General features: G+C 41.2%; 1 protein-coding gene across 1 annotated transcript; it reads right to left on the minus strand.

The window, feature by feature from the left end:
• LOC104958748 (SPO11 initiator of meiotic double stranded breaks) lies at window positions 1–4,006 on the minus strand. The gene is made up of 9 exons (XM_010786537.1): window positions 3,989–4,006; window positions 3,739–3,825; window positions 3,466–3,502; window positions 3,214–3,323; window positions 3,014–3,113; window positions 2,530–2,567; window positions 2,098–2,174; window positions 1,598–1,709; window positions 1–357 (listed from the first exon to the last, which is right to left on the minus strand). Exons 1-9 carry the CDS (start codon window positions 4,004–4,006, stop codon window positions 238–240), a joined length of 699 nt encoding a protein of 232 aa, XP_010784839.1. The 3' UTR covers window positions 1–237.
• Window positions 4,007–12,618: the final 8,612 nt, after the last annotated feature.

Below are 12,618 nucleotides of genomic sequence, written 5' to 3' on the forward strand. Positions count from 1 at the left end.
TAGGAATTAGTTTTAATTATAGGATTAGATATTTATGAACTGCAATTAGAAAACACACACACACACACACACACACACACACACACACACACACACACACACACACACACACACACACACACACACACACACACACACACACACACACACACACACACACACATTTAATATCTTTCTTTAATTGTGCAACCAGCTCTAGCACTTCCCTTGTTATTCCGCTAGGTGGCAGCATTGTGTTCAAACCCAGCCTCCATAACGCAGCTTATTGGGCAGGTAAATGTTGGTGAGGAAATCTGGAGCAATGGCTGCTAGTGACTGTATTTCAGCTTTGACCTTACTCCGCTGCATGATTTCCATCTGCAACATGAGCAAACACAGATTTAAGGAGCATGCAGGAGGAAGTCGCAAACAGGCATACATCTTCAGGTGTTTATCTCAAAGAACAGAGTGGCTCTTAAGTATTCTCAGCATCTGTGAGCGGAGAGTCCCCTCACATGCATTCCTATAGCGTGTGTCAGATGAGCAAATATGTTAAAATTGTGTAAACTTTGAGGAATAAAAAAACAAAACAGGTTAATTTACCTAAGAAGGCTCATAGGCGCGGGGAGTGTATTTGATTAGCCGTGTGTGTGATATGGACAAAATTCCCTCTCACAGCTTTGTCTTTTACTGATAAGGCTTATTGACCTCTGATAATGATCTGTTAGCTAACATCAAGCCAATCAATTTAATGTCTTTAGTGTTTTGGTAGAACAAATACTCATGAATGGAAACAAATCAAATTAGGTTTTCTAATGTTTGGATAGAATAAGGTTTATTAAACAGACATGAGAACTACTAAAATGATATCAAACACAAAAAGCTATGGAGATGAAATGATGAATAATAATGAATCATTTCAGCCCCACGACCACTTCACTTGAAGTAATAGTTTCAGTTACTTCCCTTCATTGCTCTTTATCTAGCTATGCATGTTCCCCCCTCAGCTCTCCCCTAGAGCACTTTCTGCAGTGTTTCCCATACATTGATTTATTTGTGGCGGGCCGCCACAATTAAATATCGTCCGCCACAAATGGATCTCATAAAAAAATTATAATTATTAATAATATATATTTTTTTCTTTTCTTATTTGGTAGTCTAATGGATAGTGAGGTGGGCTGATGATCGGAAGGTTGCGAGTTCAAATCCTGCCTGGAACACCACTACTAGTGTGCGCTTGAGTAAGGCACTTAGCCCTCGGTTACTCCAGGGAGAATGTCCCTGTAATTGGTCATTGTAAGTGGCTTTGGAATAAGGCGTCTGCTAAGTGCCTGAATTGTAATTTGTAAATGATATTTTTGGGAGAATAAACCCCACGGATCCTCAACTCCGGTGTGTTTCACTCATTAACAACGCAACACAGAGCAACAAGATCGTTGTCTACAGTAGCCATGAACTCGCATGTATTATCTTATTTGAGGGGGGGTGGATGCATCGACCACCCGAATAGGTTAAGGGGCCTTTGGCTTTTCTTGCCGGCTCTTGCCGGGGGGGGGGGTGCGGTGCGATGCCCCCACAAATAGAATCAAATTCTGTGGGAAACACTGTTCTGTCTCACCTCTTTCAGCCACTCTGGTTGGCTGGCTGAGTACGGCCTTTGGAGGAGGCTAATGAGTTTACTTTCATCTCTCTTGGTGAGGGGGATCAAAGCGTCCTCTGGAACCCGCAACCTAAAGAATGAAATGTTGATTTAACAAAAACAGAACCAAATTGATTTTCTAAAAATGACAGCAGCCAGTTCTGTTGAATGTCGTCCCCGCAGTGCGTCTCCTCCCATTCTCAACAGACTCCCATTGAGGAGTTATTATGTGTATGTTTAGGGAGAAACATAGGAGGAGAGAAGTCTACAGACTACAATTAAATGTATGTCTAAAAGCCATTTTGGCCTTAACTTGTTCAAGGGGACGTATACTTAAAACTCTATCTGCTCCAAGATGCAGTGGCTTGAAGTGGAAAAAAAGTGAGGGCGACAGCAACAGAAACCAAAACAAATATAGAATAAAATCCCAATTAGAGGTAGGAGGAGGAAGTAGGAAGTAGCAAATGTTGAGTCCAAACCTCTGGAGGTCAGAGGGGAGGAGGCCTAGCCACATAACGCTGGGGACGGTCAGGCTGTGGGCCTCGAACGACATGGACTGTGGAAAAACCAACGCACATCAAAACACACATAAACAGAGGCGCAGAATGCTTATACACATAATATATCTCAAATAAACACACTAATCAGCAAGATACAGTACCAACATGATGTGGTTATGTCCAACACGTGTTCACCATGAAGTTAATGAACACGAGGATGATTACACAAACATCCCAGAGGCCAACAAAGACTTTGCCACACAATAACTCAACATTTTCACCCCATACACTGTCAGTTGAAATATACGAGACGGATGATTTGTTTGTTTTTTTAACAGATAATTACATATTGCTAACAAAGACACTGTGGATAGTGTACAGTACAGGGATAAGTGGCATAGCAGGACTCACCAATGATCCGTACTTGTAGATGGACATGATCTCAATTCCTGGGAAAAATCAGAGGCAGAGACACAGACACGTTGCAATCACCGACACACCAGAGCAATTATCCTCCACGGTGTGTAAGGGAGCTTAGAACAAAGTAAAGCATTACATATGTGTCTCGCCATGTGATGGGAAAAGGTTTTAGAGGTACTGATGGTAACTGAGCCATTCCCGGCAGGATCAGATCCCGCCAGCGGAAATAACAGTCAGACTAGAAACCATGACGCAGCGCACAGGTGCTAACATCTGCTGGATTAGTGGCACAAGCAACCCAACTGTGTGTGTGTGTGTGTGTGTGTGTGTGTGTGTGTGTGTGTGTGTGTGTGTGTGTGTGTGTGTGTGTGTGTGTGTGTGTGTGTGTGTGTGTGGAGATGAAAAGACAGGCAAGTGTTTGTAACTATGTGCAGTATGTGTGAGAGCTTTGCAATTTAGACAGATGTTAGCTTACCATGCGGGTCAGCATCCACCAGAGCGAAGATGGGGATGTGCAGCGTGTCCCAAAGCTTCCTCACCATCAACCTGCTGTTCACATCTGGCACGCCTTTACCCTGCTCCACACAAACACTTCGGTTATGCAGACACTTATACTGGCTGTTGGAGAAATTCCTAAAAATGTAATGAAAGAGAATATATCAAAAGTGAACCCACTGTAATCATGATGCAAGGAGACAGCTTTGTGCAGAAGTTGTCATCCAGCAGTCTCTGAAACGTTGCATCTTTCTCTACTATCATGACAAACTTTGCAGAGGAGACCATATCTGTGTGTGGTTGAGGAAAAGAAAGACCCGGCATCGATTTCCTTACAATATATGACATTCTCAGAAGTACCGGAGACTAGTGACATAAAGGGGAAGTCATGTGAAAACAGTGTATAACTCTCAGACCAATCCCAAAGGATACTTCTAATCCCTGCAATGTTTGATGAAACTGCAGAAACCTAAAACAAAATACAGAAATACAAATCAGTTCAACTAAACTAAATGTAGTCCTTTCTGACACATGACTTGTAGTATTGTTTGTTTTGTGGGGAACACATGGGAAAAACATGAGAATATACAATTTAAACCCTTTTTACCATGAAGATACTTTATGTACCTTAAAGTATAGTGTATAATGTTTCCGTGTGTTTTTCAGTTAGTGGGGCAGCTAGTTCGGGTTATTGAAGGAACTTACAACCGTGCTGGAGCGGCAGTCGATCCTTGTGCCGTCCGCCTCCATATAACACAGATCCCCAGAGATTAGTCCCTTGGATGTGGCCAACTGTTGACATAAAAGTAAGTTATTGAATGCTCATATTAACACATGCATTTGCACACATCTGAAAAGGTTTTGAATTCAACTTTCATTCAAGTTCTGTTTGATCAGAGGAACCTTTTTACTCCATAGGTGAAAATATGAAGCAGAAAATAAACACTAAACTAACAGAGTTGATCTGTGGCATCTGAGGCCTGTGCTACGAAGCTGGTTCAACATAACCTGGATATGTTTGAGTTAGCCGGTTGGCCTAATCCAAAACATGGTTATCAAGTGGATCGCTCAAGCCAGCCGTGCCCTATCTAGTTACTTTGATCGGGTTACTTATGTTGTGGCAGATATGTAAGTAAGCTTTCTTAACGCTAATGTTATAATAGTCAGATTGCTCTGAAGATGTTCACGTTCACAGTCAGTGATTTTTGCCGGCCGTCTTTCCTGCAACGGAGGTTTCCTTTCTCCTGTAATATGACTTAATCGCTTTAAACTCCGCACACTGAGCTCTGATTGGTCAGCAGGCAGTGCTTTCACTGAGTTGATCTCTTAGCCTGCAACCTAACCTGCTCCGGGGCAGGTTAGCCGCACAGCATAAGTTACCATGGAGATCTAGCTCGCTAAAAAGAGAATCAGCGTCGTAGGACCGGAAACCCAGAGTTTTCCCTGAAGTTAGCTCGCTAAGCGAAAATCCTGCTTCGTAGTACAGGCNTTTATTAAATCAGTTGTCCACCTACTGCAGGGGTGGCCAACCCGCGGAACTCGAGCCGCATGCGGCTCTTTGCCTAGTTTCATGCGGCTCTTCAGTTCATATCGAATTTTATATGTGTGAGTTTGGGGGAGAGACACTTACTCCTGACTAGTGTTGCACGGTGTACCGATACTTGAAAGGTATACCGCGATACCCTGCCGTTAAAAACGTTACGATTCCTCCGTTTCATTAGTATCGATACTTTAAGAATGACGGAGGAAAGTACTCCGGTGAGAATGCGCGTTTTAATAAGAGCCGTGTGTGTTCAGCGCTCTGCTTCCACTCCCTGCACTGCAGCCGTGCCTACAGTCCCGCCCCTCTCAAGCACGCTCTAAGTCCCTCCCCTCTCTCGTGCACGCGCTCGCTGCCAGAGCATGTGAGAAAACGAGAAGCATGGCTGCAAGTGGGAGTGCAACTGCTGCTGCGCCTCGGCTTGTTGACAAAAAAGACGCCAGAAGCGAAATGTGGATGTATTTTAGCTATATCTCTGACAGTGAGGGCAAGCCTACGGACACCACGAGGACTGTCTGTAAGAAATGTTTTAATTTTATTTAATACGAATTCTTGTAATTTATTTTATTTATTGTTCTCATTGTTTAAAAGTGTTTGTGTTATAGTTATGGTTCTGGTGTGAAATAAAGCACAATAATTACATTTAAGACTGTTTCGAAAAAGAATCGGAATTCTTGACTTGGTATCGGTATCGAAACCAAAATGTTGGTATCGTGACAACACTACTCCTGACAGTTAAACCTGATATTTAGTAGGTCTGTTAAGTATCGAATGCTGATAATTCTGACTTAATTTGGCCGGTCAAAGTTGTTTGGGCTCGGATAAAATCGCTCTGTTACTTTCGTCCCGTGTTACTTTCGTCCCGGCTCTCCCTACGTGTGATTGGTTCTTAGCCGTGATATACTGAGCGTATACCACGGGTAGAATTGTAAGTTACTTTTCACAACAAGTCAGTATCCCTCCGCGTCTGAGAAAAACAGTATATCGTTGGGCTGAAAAGCAAACTGCCGCTTCGCGTCGGGCCGAACCACGCCCCTTAGCTGTGATATAATGAGCATATACCACGGCCTGTCGTGAGCTATTGCTTAAGTATATCCTGGGTTACAATTATTGGATGAATTTCCATAACATTTTGTACAGATATCCATGTTTCTCCTAAGAGTGTATCCTATTGCCGTTGAAGAACCTATCGTCAGGTTTTTATTGAGAGCATGTTAGCATTTAACATTTAAGAATTGCTGTACATCCTCACAGAGCAGCTAGCCAGACTGTAGATTTGTGTTCTAGTGAGAACAAGAATGCTGTATTTGTGTCCATGTATTTGCTTTTGGCCAGTGCTGATCTGTGCTATATGTGTTGTGTGTCCAAGAGAAACTGTTTTAAAATGGCTCTGTACCTGGGAAACTGTCTGAACTCCCCAAGAGACTGTCACCAATAGAGCTGCACAATGCGAGATTCTGTGTCACAATAAACCAATTTAATCGGCCTAACACTCTGAAATGAAAATGCAGGAGAGAAAATGTGCACCATCCCAAACAATTAATTCATTTGGTTTTGGCTATTTGGTCTTACACGGACATTTAGGCTATAAAGGAAATCAGTATAAAGCGACCATGTTTATTGGTCTCCATAATGCTGCCATTTCAATCACGCAACATACATAACGGCCAACTAGTTCAGCCCTGGCAGCAATACGGCATGTCAGACTGTTATCTCTGCTCCACAGAAGATATACATTTTGTCCAGACAAATGCTTCAAGTAATAAGGGGAGAGAATACATATCTAATTGTATCACTGAATGCATTGCTTCTTTAGGTCTAACAGCTGGAGAAAAAAGATGTTTCCACCTCCGCCCTCGGTGAGATGGGGGCCCTGAAGTACAGTTTTGTTTGTCATACAATCCATGGAGCTGTCTGGGGATGAACGCCCTCCAGAGGCTCATTCATAAGATAAATTGGCCTGAAAGTCATGGGTCCTGCAGACAGTCTGTGTCTCCCTTTATATGTCTCACTCTCTCTCCTGCTTTTATGATACAAACACACACTAACATACACAGACGTCCCCTAATGCCCTCATGTTCTTCCATGTTATTCGCGGATGCAGTAAGCCGGGGCTAAAAGAGGAAAAAGAAAAACACCTTTGCATCTGTCTGAGTAGCTGAAGTCCAGCCTAGGGCCTACAACGCTTCAGTGGAGTGTGCTGTGATTTGACAAGGCCAGTGACAGGAGGCCCTGTAAATATCCGGCTGTCATGTGACTCATTTTTTGGCCTCAAGGAACCAACGAAAGGTCAACGTTTCCTGATGCCATTGCCAACAACTAAATTAAGTGACTTCATCTCTTGCTCATACATATGTACCATTTTAGGAGATGGAGACATTGAAGGTGTTGCATCACACTGCTCATGCAAGGCAATGACCATTCACATTCACATTTATAGCGGAACACACAACAAACATCCATGCATACACACAAACACACACAAGTACACACTGGGTTTGTTATACAAGCTCATCTGCCATGCTGAGACGTAGGTATATATATACGAACAAACACACACTGTCACGCAATCACAACCTTTTGGGTTTGTCTTCATGCATGTCATGTCGGACAGTGACAGCAGAGCATTAACACGTCTGCACAGCTTCGCTCATAAAGCAAATTATGATCCATGTTCTTTATCCGAATACGGTGCTAAAGGTTAAATAGAATAATTTGTGTCAATAATACAACAAAGATATTAAACTTGAAATGATCTGGCATTTTTTTGAAATGCATGCCTCTGTTTTTGTAATGTATCCCGCATACATGTGTCCAGCTTTTAGTCGAATACTTGTACTTATTTGCAAAGGCACCACAACTTTTCTGCTTAAATGGACACAACAAAAGTGTAATGCACAAGGAGAAGAAAGACAATCCAGTAAACAAAATCATTTCTATGTACATTCAGAAATAGATTGAGAACACTCCAATATAAGATCATTTGTTGGAAGGAAAAGCAAAGCTGGGGGACAGCGCTAGAAGTAGTGGGTGTTTTAAAGCAAAAATAGAAGCTCACAAATGACCAAAAACCCTGAAACTCTCTAATGCACCCAGTGGAGTGGCAACTAATGGAATATCTGCCCATGTTTTAAAACACTCTACTGATTAATTTGGAAACTCAAATACATTTTCCAGACCGCCACTGGTTTATTTCCTTGTTAATCTGACGCTCTACAGATAAAATGCAGTATACTTTGTACAATTTACTGTGCCATGGGGAGACGTGAGAGATCATGGAGGAAATATGTTAGACAGAACAAGCAGCCAAAGCAATAAGCAATAGCAGTAAGTCATGGGTCTCTCTAAGTGGAGGCTGAGGGGGGAGAAATACAACAAGTTTGGGACTTGCATTTTTAAGTGGATTGCATTTATAAAGCGCTTCTCCAGTCTTTATGACCCATCAAATAGCCTTTTGCAACACATGTCATCATTCGCCCATTCACACTTCCATACCATCTGCTCATCAGGAGCGATACACATTCACACACACTCACACACCTTTCGCAATGCCATCAGGAGCAATTTGGAGTTCAGTATCTTGCCCAAGGACACTTTGGCAAGTGGACCAATGGGGTCTGGGATCGAAAAACCACACACCCATGGTGGACGACCACTCACACTACGGCCAATGATCAGTTGAGTAGAATTGAGAAATGAGCAGCCAGGTTCAGGTTAACAGTACACTCATGAGGGCCTGAGGTACAACAAGCCAGAAAGAACAAACATAAAGCTTTGCCTTTTTATATATTGTGTCAAAAATCTATTGAGAATAAATCTACTGGTTGCTAAGTTCCGAACAACTGACTAAACTAAATAGCATCTTTTCTGCAGCATAAAATAGCTATGTGACAATAACAGCATTTTTTTTAAACGTTATCTTTTTCCTTTTTTGTGGAGAGGTGCTATGTATGTACAGTACAGTATGTAGTCAAAGACACTTATCAAACACATTTCAGTCAGACAACTCACGTGTTTCTTTAACATGTTTATTAGAAGCAGCATATAGTTAGTTTGGCGACTAGGCTCGGGCATCATCACTCCGTAGATATACATAGCACGATGAGTGATGATCGAATAACTAACCCCCAAGCCTACAGGTGGAAGCGGGTGGAAGCTGGGGTGGTGGTGGGGCAGGCAAGCAGCAGCGACGTAGAGGTAGCTGCGGCAATAGCAGCAGCAAGCAATGCATAGAGAGATATCTGGCAGGTTAAATAGAGCGGCATATTAAGGAGACTCTGTTTGGTTGGTTGTAGAATGGCAAGGGGCGTTATGTATGAATGCAGCATAAGTGCTCGAGTTGACTGCCTGAACTAGCTCGCAGGCTTCGCCCCATTACTCCAAAGCAAAATACAAGTATATTCCAAACATATTCCCTAATATGGCAATAAATCAACATCATTCTTCATTTTGCTTAAAGTGTAAATCCAGCAGCCTCATGCTGATGGATAAATGACTGAAGGCCCTCCCCACACACAAGCTGAGGGCCAAGAGTTCAGACGGCCCCTGAGGCAGAGCCTGGATCTCGGATTCTGTGGATGTGGTAAATCCTCCTTTGTCTAATGTGCATCACTCTTACTGTAAGTCACTGCTATATCTAATGTCAATAAATGATGATACAATCGTTAACTGTCCCTGCATACAGCAGCCAACCTGGCCTCAGGCAAGGACCGTCTAACCCCAGAGATAATCACATTCATTATTTATTGTGACCATATATCCACTACATCTTCAGTGGTGTATGTAGTCAATTATTGAATGAAGTACAAACTTAAAATGGTGTGCATTTACATTTAAGATGCAATGCAGGGTTGTAAATGTGTTAAGAACTTACTAAAAGTTGTATTAATCAAATATAAAATGCAATAATCTTTTACCAGGGAAAGCTTGCCCAGGAATATTCGTTTTTCTTGCAGCTGCAAAAGTAATCATTTGTCCATGATGTTGTGTTGGCCAAACAGGTCCAGGTGTGTTTTCTCCACAGAGAGTCGGCGTCTATAACATCTGAATTTGTTCCTAAAACATCGTCATACATGTTAGAATAATTGTTGCACTGCGAGATGTGAATTTGTAGGAACAAATGGCTTATGTATAATTTATAAAAAGGTCTTTATTTAATTATTTCACACTTCACTTTTTGCTGTTGTAAATGACATTTTTTTTCCTGCGGAAGTGAAAACATTTTGTTCATACTTTACTTTTATGTTAATCAGCCTATTTTGTATCCAATGCTTCCGATACTTTTATACATTTAGGGCAATGGGTTTATGTCAGATAATGTAGTCAAAGAAAATAAATATATAAGTCTGTATAGTGTTTGGTAACATGTGGATCAAGTAATTAAAGATAAGTAAGGACACATTTTTGAATCAGATCGTATTGTTTTCACGGAAAACGTATTATCATAAATAGAGTATTAAAACAGGTTGTGATAACCAATTAGTCGTGTTCAGTCTGTGAAGGAAAAGAGGGTGTGATGAGGGTAATTTCCTGCTTTATTTCCAGAGGCTTGAATTCAAGATGCATGTAGCAGAGTCATCATTTTCACTTTCCTATGTTTAGGTCATGTTCATCTGTGGGCTCTGTTCTTTTATCTAAGGCTACCAGTGTTAGCTCTGACCAGGCTGATGGTGCCACTGATAACCCTGTTTCTCCTTTTAATTAGCAATCAACAAAGCTCTTCTCCAAGATGTTGAGGGGGTTGAAGAAGTGGTTTGGGATGGATTAAGGCTGTCGGCAATGCAAATGCAAATTTGCTTCTCCAAGCTTTACGTTGAAGCTCTGAATTGAGAGCTTAGCTGGGGAATTCTGTCCACATGCTCCAACCCATTCTTGTGAGTGCTGGAAGGATTGCGTGGTCTCACTGATGGGTTGGATGACCAGCTCCCGCAGCTTTAAAGCTGATAAACCTTTTAAAACCATGACAAATATTCTCCTGCCATTTTGCCAGAGGAAAGGCAAAGAAATGGAATAGGTAGCAGGCGCAGGAATATGAAAATGTGCTTCATCCACCTCAAACTCCACAGCATACGGCTAAGTTAGTCTTTGAAAGGCTGAAGTGCTTACTAGTGCACAGCGCTGAGCTTATGCTACAGTGATTGTCTCTTCCGGAGCAGTCTTCCAGATTTGAAAGCACATTAACCTTAAGGTCCTGCAGCAATATGGCAGCCCCCTAATAGCCAATAATGTCACAGTATGAAGACATGAGGCGTGTTGTGGAACGGTGATCAGGCATTTAACTGCACCACTGTCAGTGGCGGACGTGGCTGCATGGCACAAGTTAGGCGGCAAGGGTGAGACATCCAGTCAGTTTCCATAGTGATGTGGTTGAATGGAGAGGATTAGCAGGGGCAGTGTGGTGAGAAAGGATTGCAGGCTTCTGTCAGAGCTTGCATTTAAAGAGCTCCATGTCTCGGCTCCCTCCTATTTGGTGATGCTGATGATGGACCCTTCGTCTCCCTTCACTCCCCACACTCTCAGACGTGTTTTATGTGCACGGAAACGGCTGCCTCCTTTTTCTGTGGCGGTTTCTCAGGTGTACAATATTTTATCAGTGTTAGCCATGTTACAAACCTTGCTGCCAAAAATACATCTTCAGAATGAACAGCCATACAGATATTCTTAATTTAATGCCATTCAACTGTTAGAGGGGTGGCTGTTTTATACAACTTTTCTGAAGTACAACTTTCCTGCATGAGAAGAGGCTTTATCACTACTCACTTAAAAGCTTCAGATTATACTGTATGGATTAGTGCAGATCTGAGGTTCACATGACACACTGGCGGTCATTTTAGGAATGTAATCCTTATCACAATGATTAACCATTATGTGTCAGTAATCTCAGTCTCGTTTCTCGGCCACATTATAATAAATAAATGATCCGCAATGCAATTATAGTGGATTTGTAATTATTTGTTTTAAAATTGCTTTAAATCCTATTATTTGTATTTTCTATCGATTCACTTTTTCTCTGGTTATAATGAGAATAACCAAGGAAAAATAATTATGGGAGCTGAAATGCAACTCTTAATTACAGAAAGCGGTTTAACAAGAAGAAGCCAGAAGACAAATGGAAATGTATAATAAGTATCATTTTAGTCATTATCCAACATTGTACCCTAAATAGGGTTATATTTACTTGGTCACTTTGTTAAAGCATTTTATTAACATACATTGTTTTTGTGATTATTAAGATTATTCAATCCATCTCAAATATCTAACCCAATAGCCGATGTAAAGTCTATCTAAAAAACAAGAAGCTTTAAATACACCTTGATATGTTTGAGAAGCTATTAATGCTTTGAAATGACCAAGCACAGTAACCATCCACGTCTAAGGACACGTTTCAAATGCCATCACTGAGCGGGCAGCTTTTTTAAAACATTAATTTAAAATGAATTATTCTAGATAGGAAAACATAAAAGGCTACAGACACAAAGGGGTTGAGGCAGAAGCAGTGCCGGTTCAATGCCAGGGCTGAGGATGACCTCAGTGAAAATGATTTTTCTTTTGGAGGAATTCAGAGGCTGCCAACGTATGCTTGAATTGATGTAGGATATATCAAACAGTATAACATTGTAATCATAATTTCTACAATATTGGACTCATGGTTGTCATACTGATGCTCAACAGCACTGCCTTAAAGATGTATGTTTTTTTTTAGAATAGCAGACATTATATTATAAGAAGCTTGCTGTAAATGAAACATTAACCTCTAACCCATTCTTTGGTGCAATTTCTATGTTTTGATGATTTTACTTGACCAACTCATTTCATATATTGATTGAATAGTTATTAGTAAATAATACAATATATAGTATTTGGGTGAAATGCAATTGATGAGAATCCTAAAGTGTGTTTGTACATACATGATCCCATAGATAATGTAAAGATGATTTTTTTGCATAGCTGTGGTCAGCAAATATTAAATAAAAGCAAAGTATAGTATGTTGAGTAAAAAAATAAATACTACACGTTTATAAATGTAGACTATAAGTTTGTGACGA

Source organism: Notothenia coriiceps, unplaced genomic scaffold, assembly GCF_000735185.1.
Source record: "Notothenia coriiceps isolate Sejong01 unplaced genomic scaffold, NC01 NC01_scaffold00029246, whole genome shotgun sequence".
NCBI classification, from domain to species: Eukaryota; Metazoa; Chordata; class Actinopteri; order Perciformes; family Nototheniidae; genus Notothenia; species Notothenia coriiceps.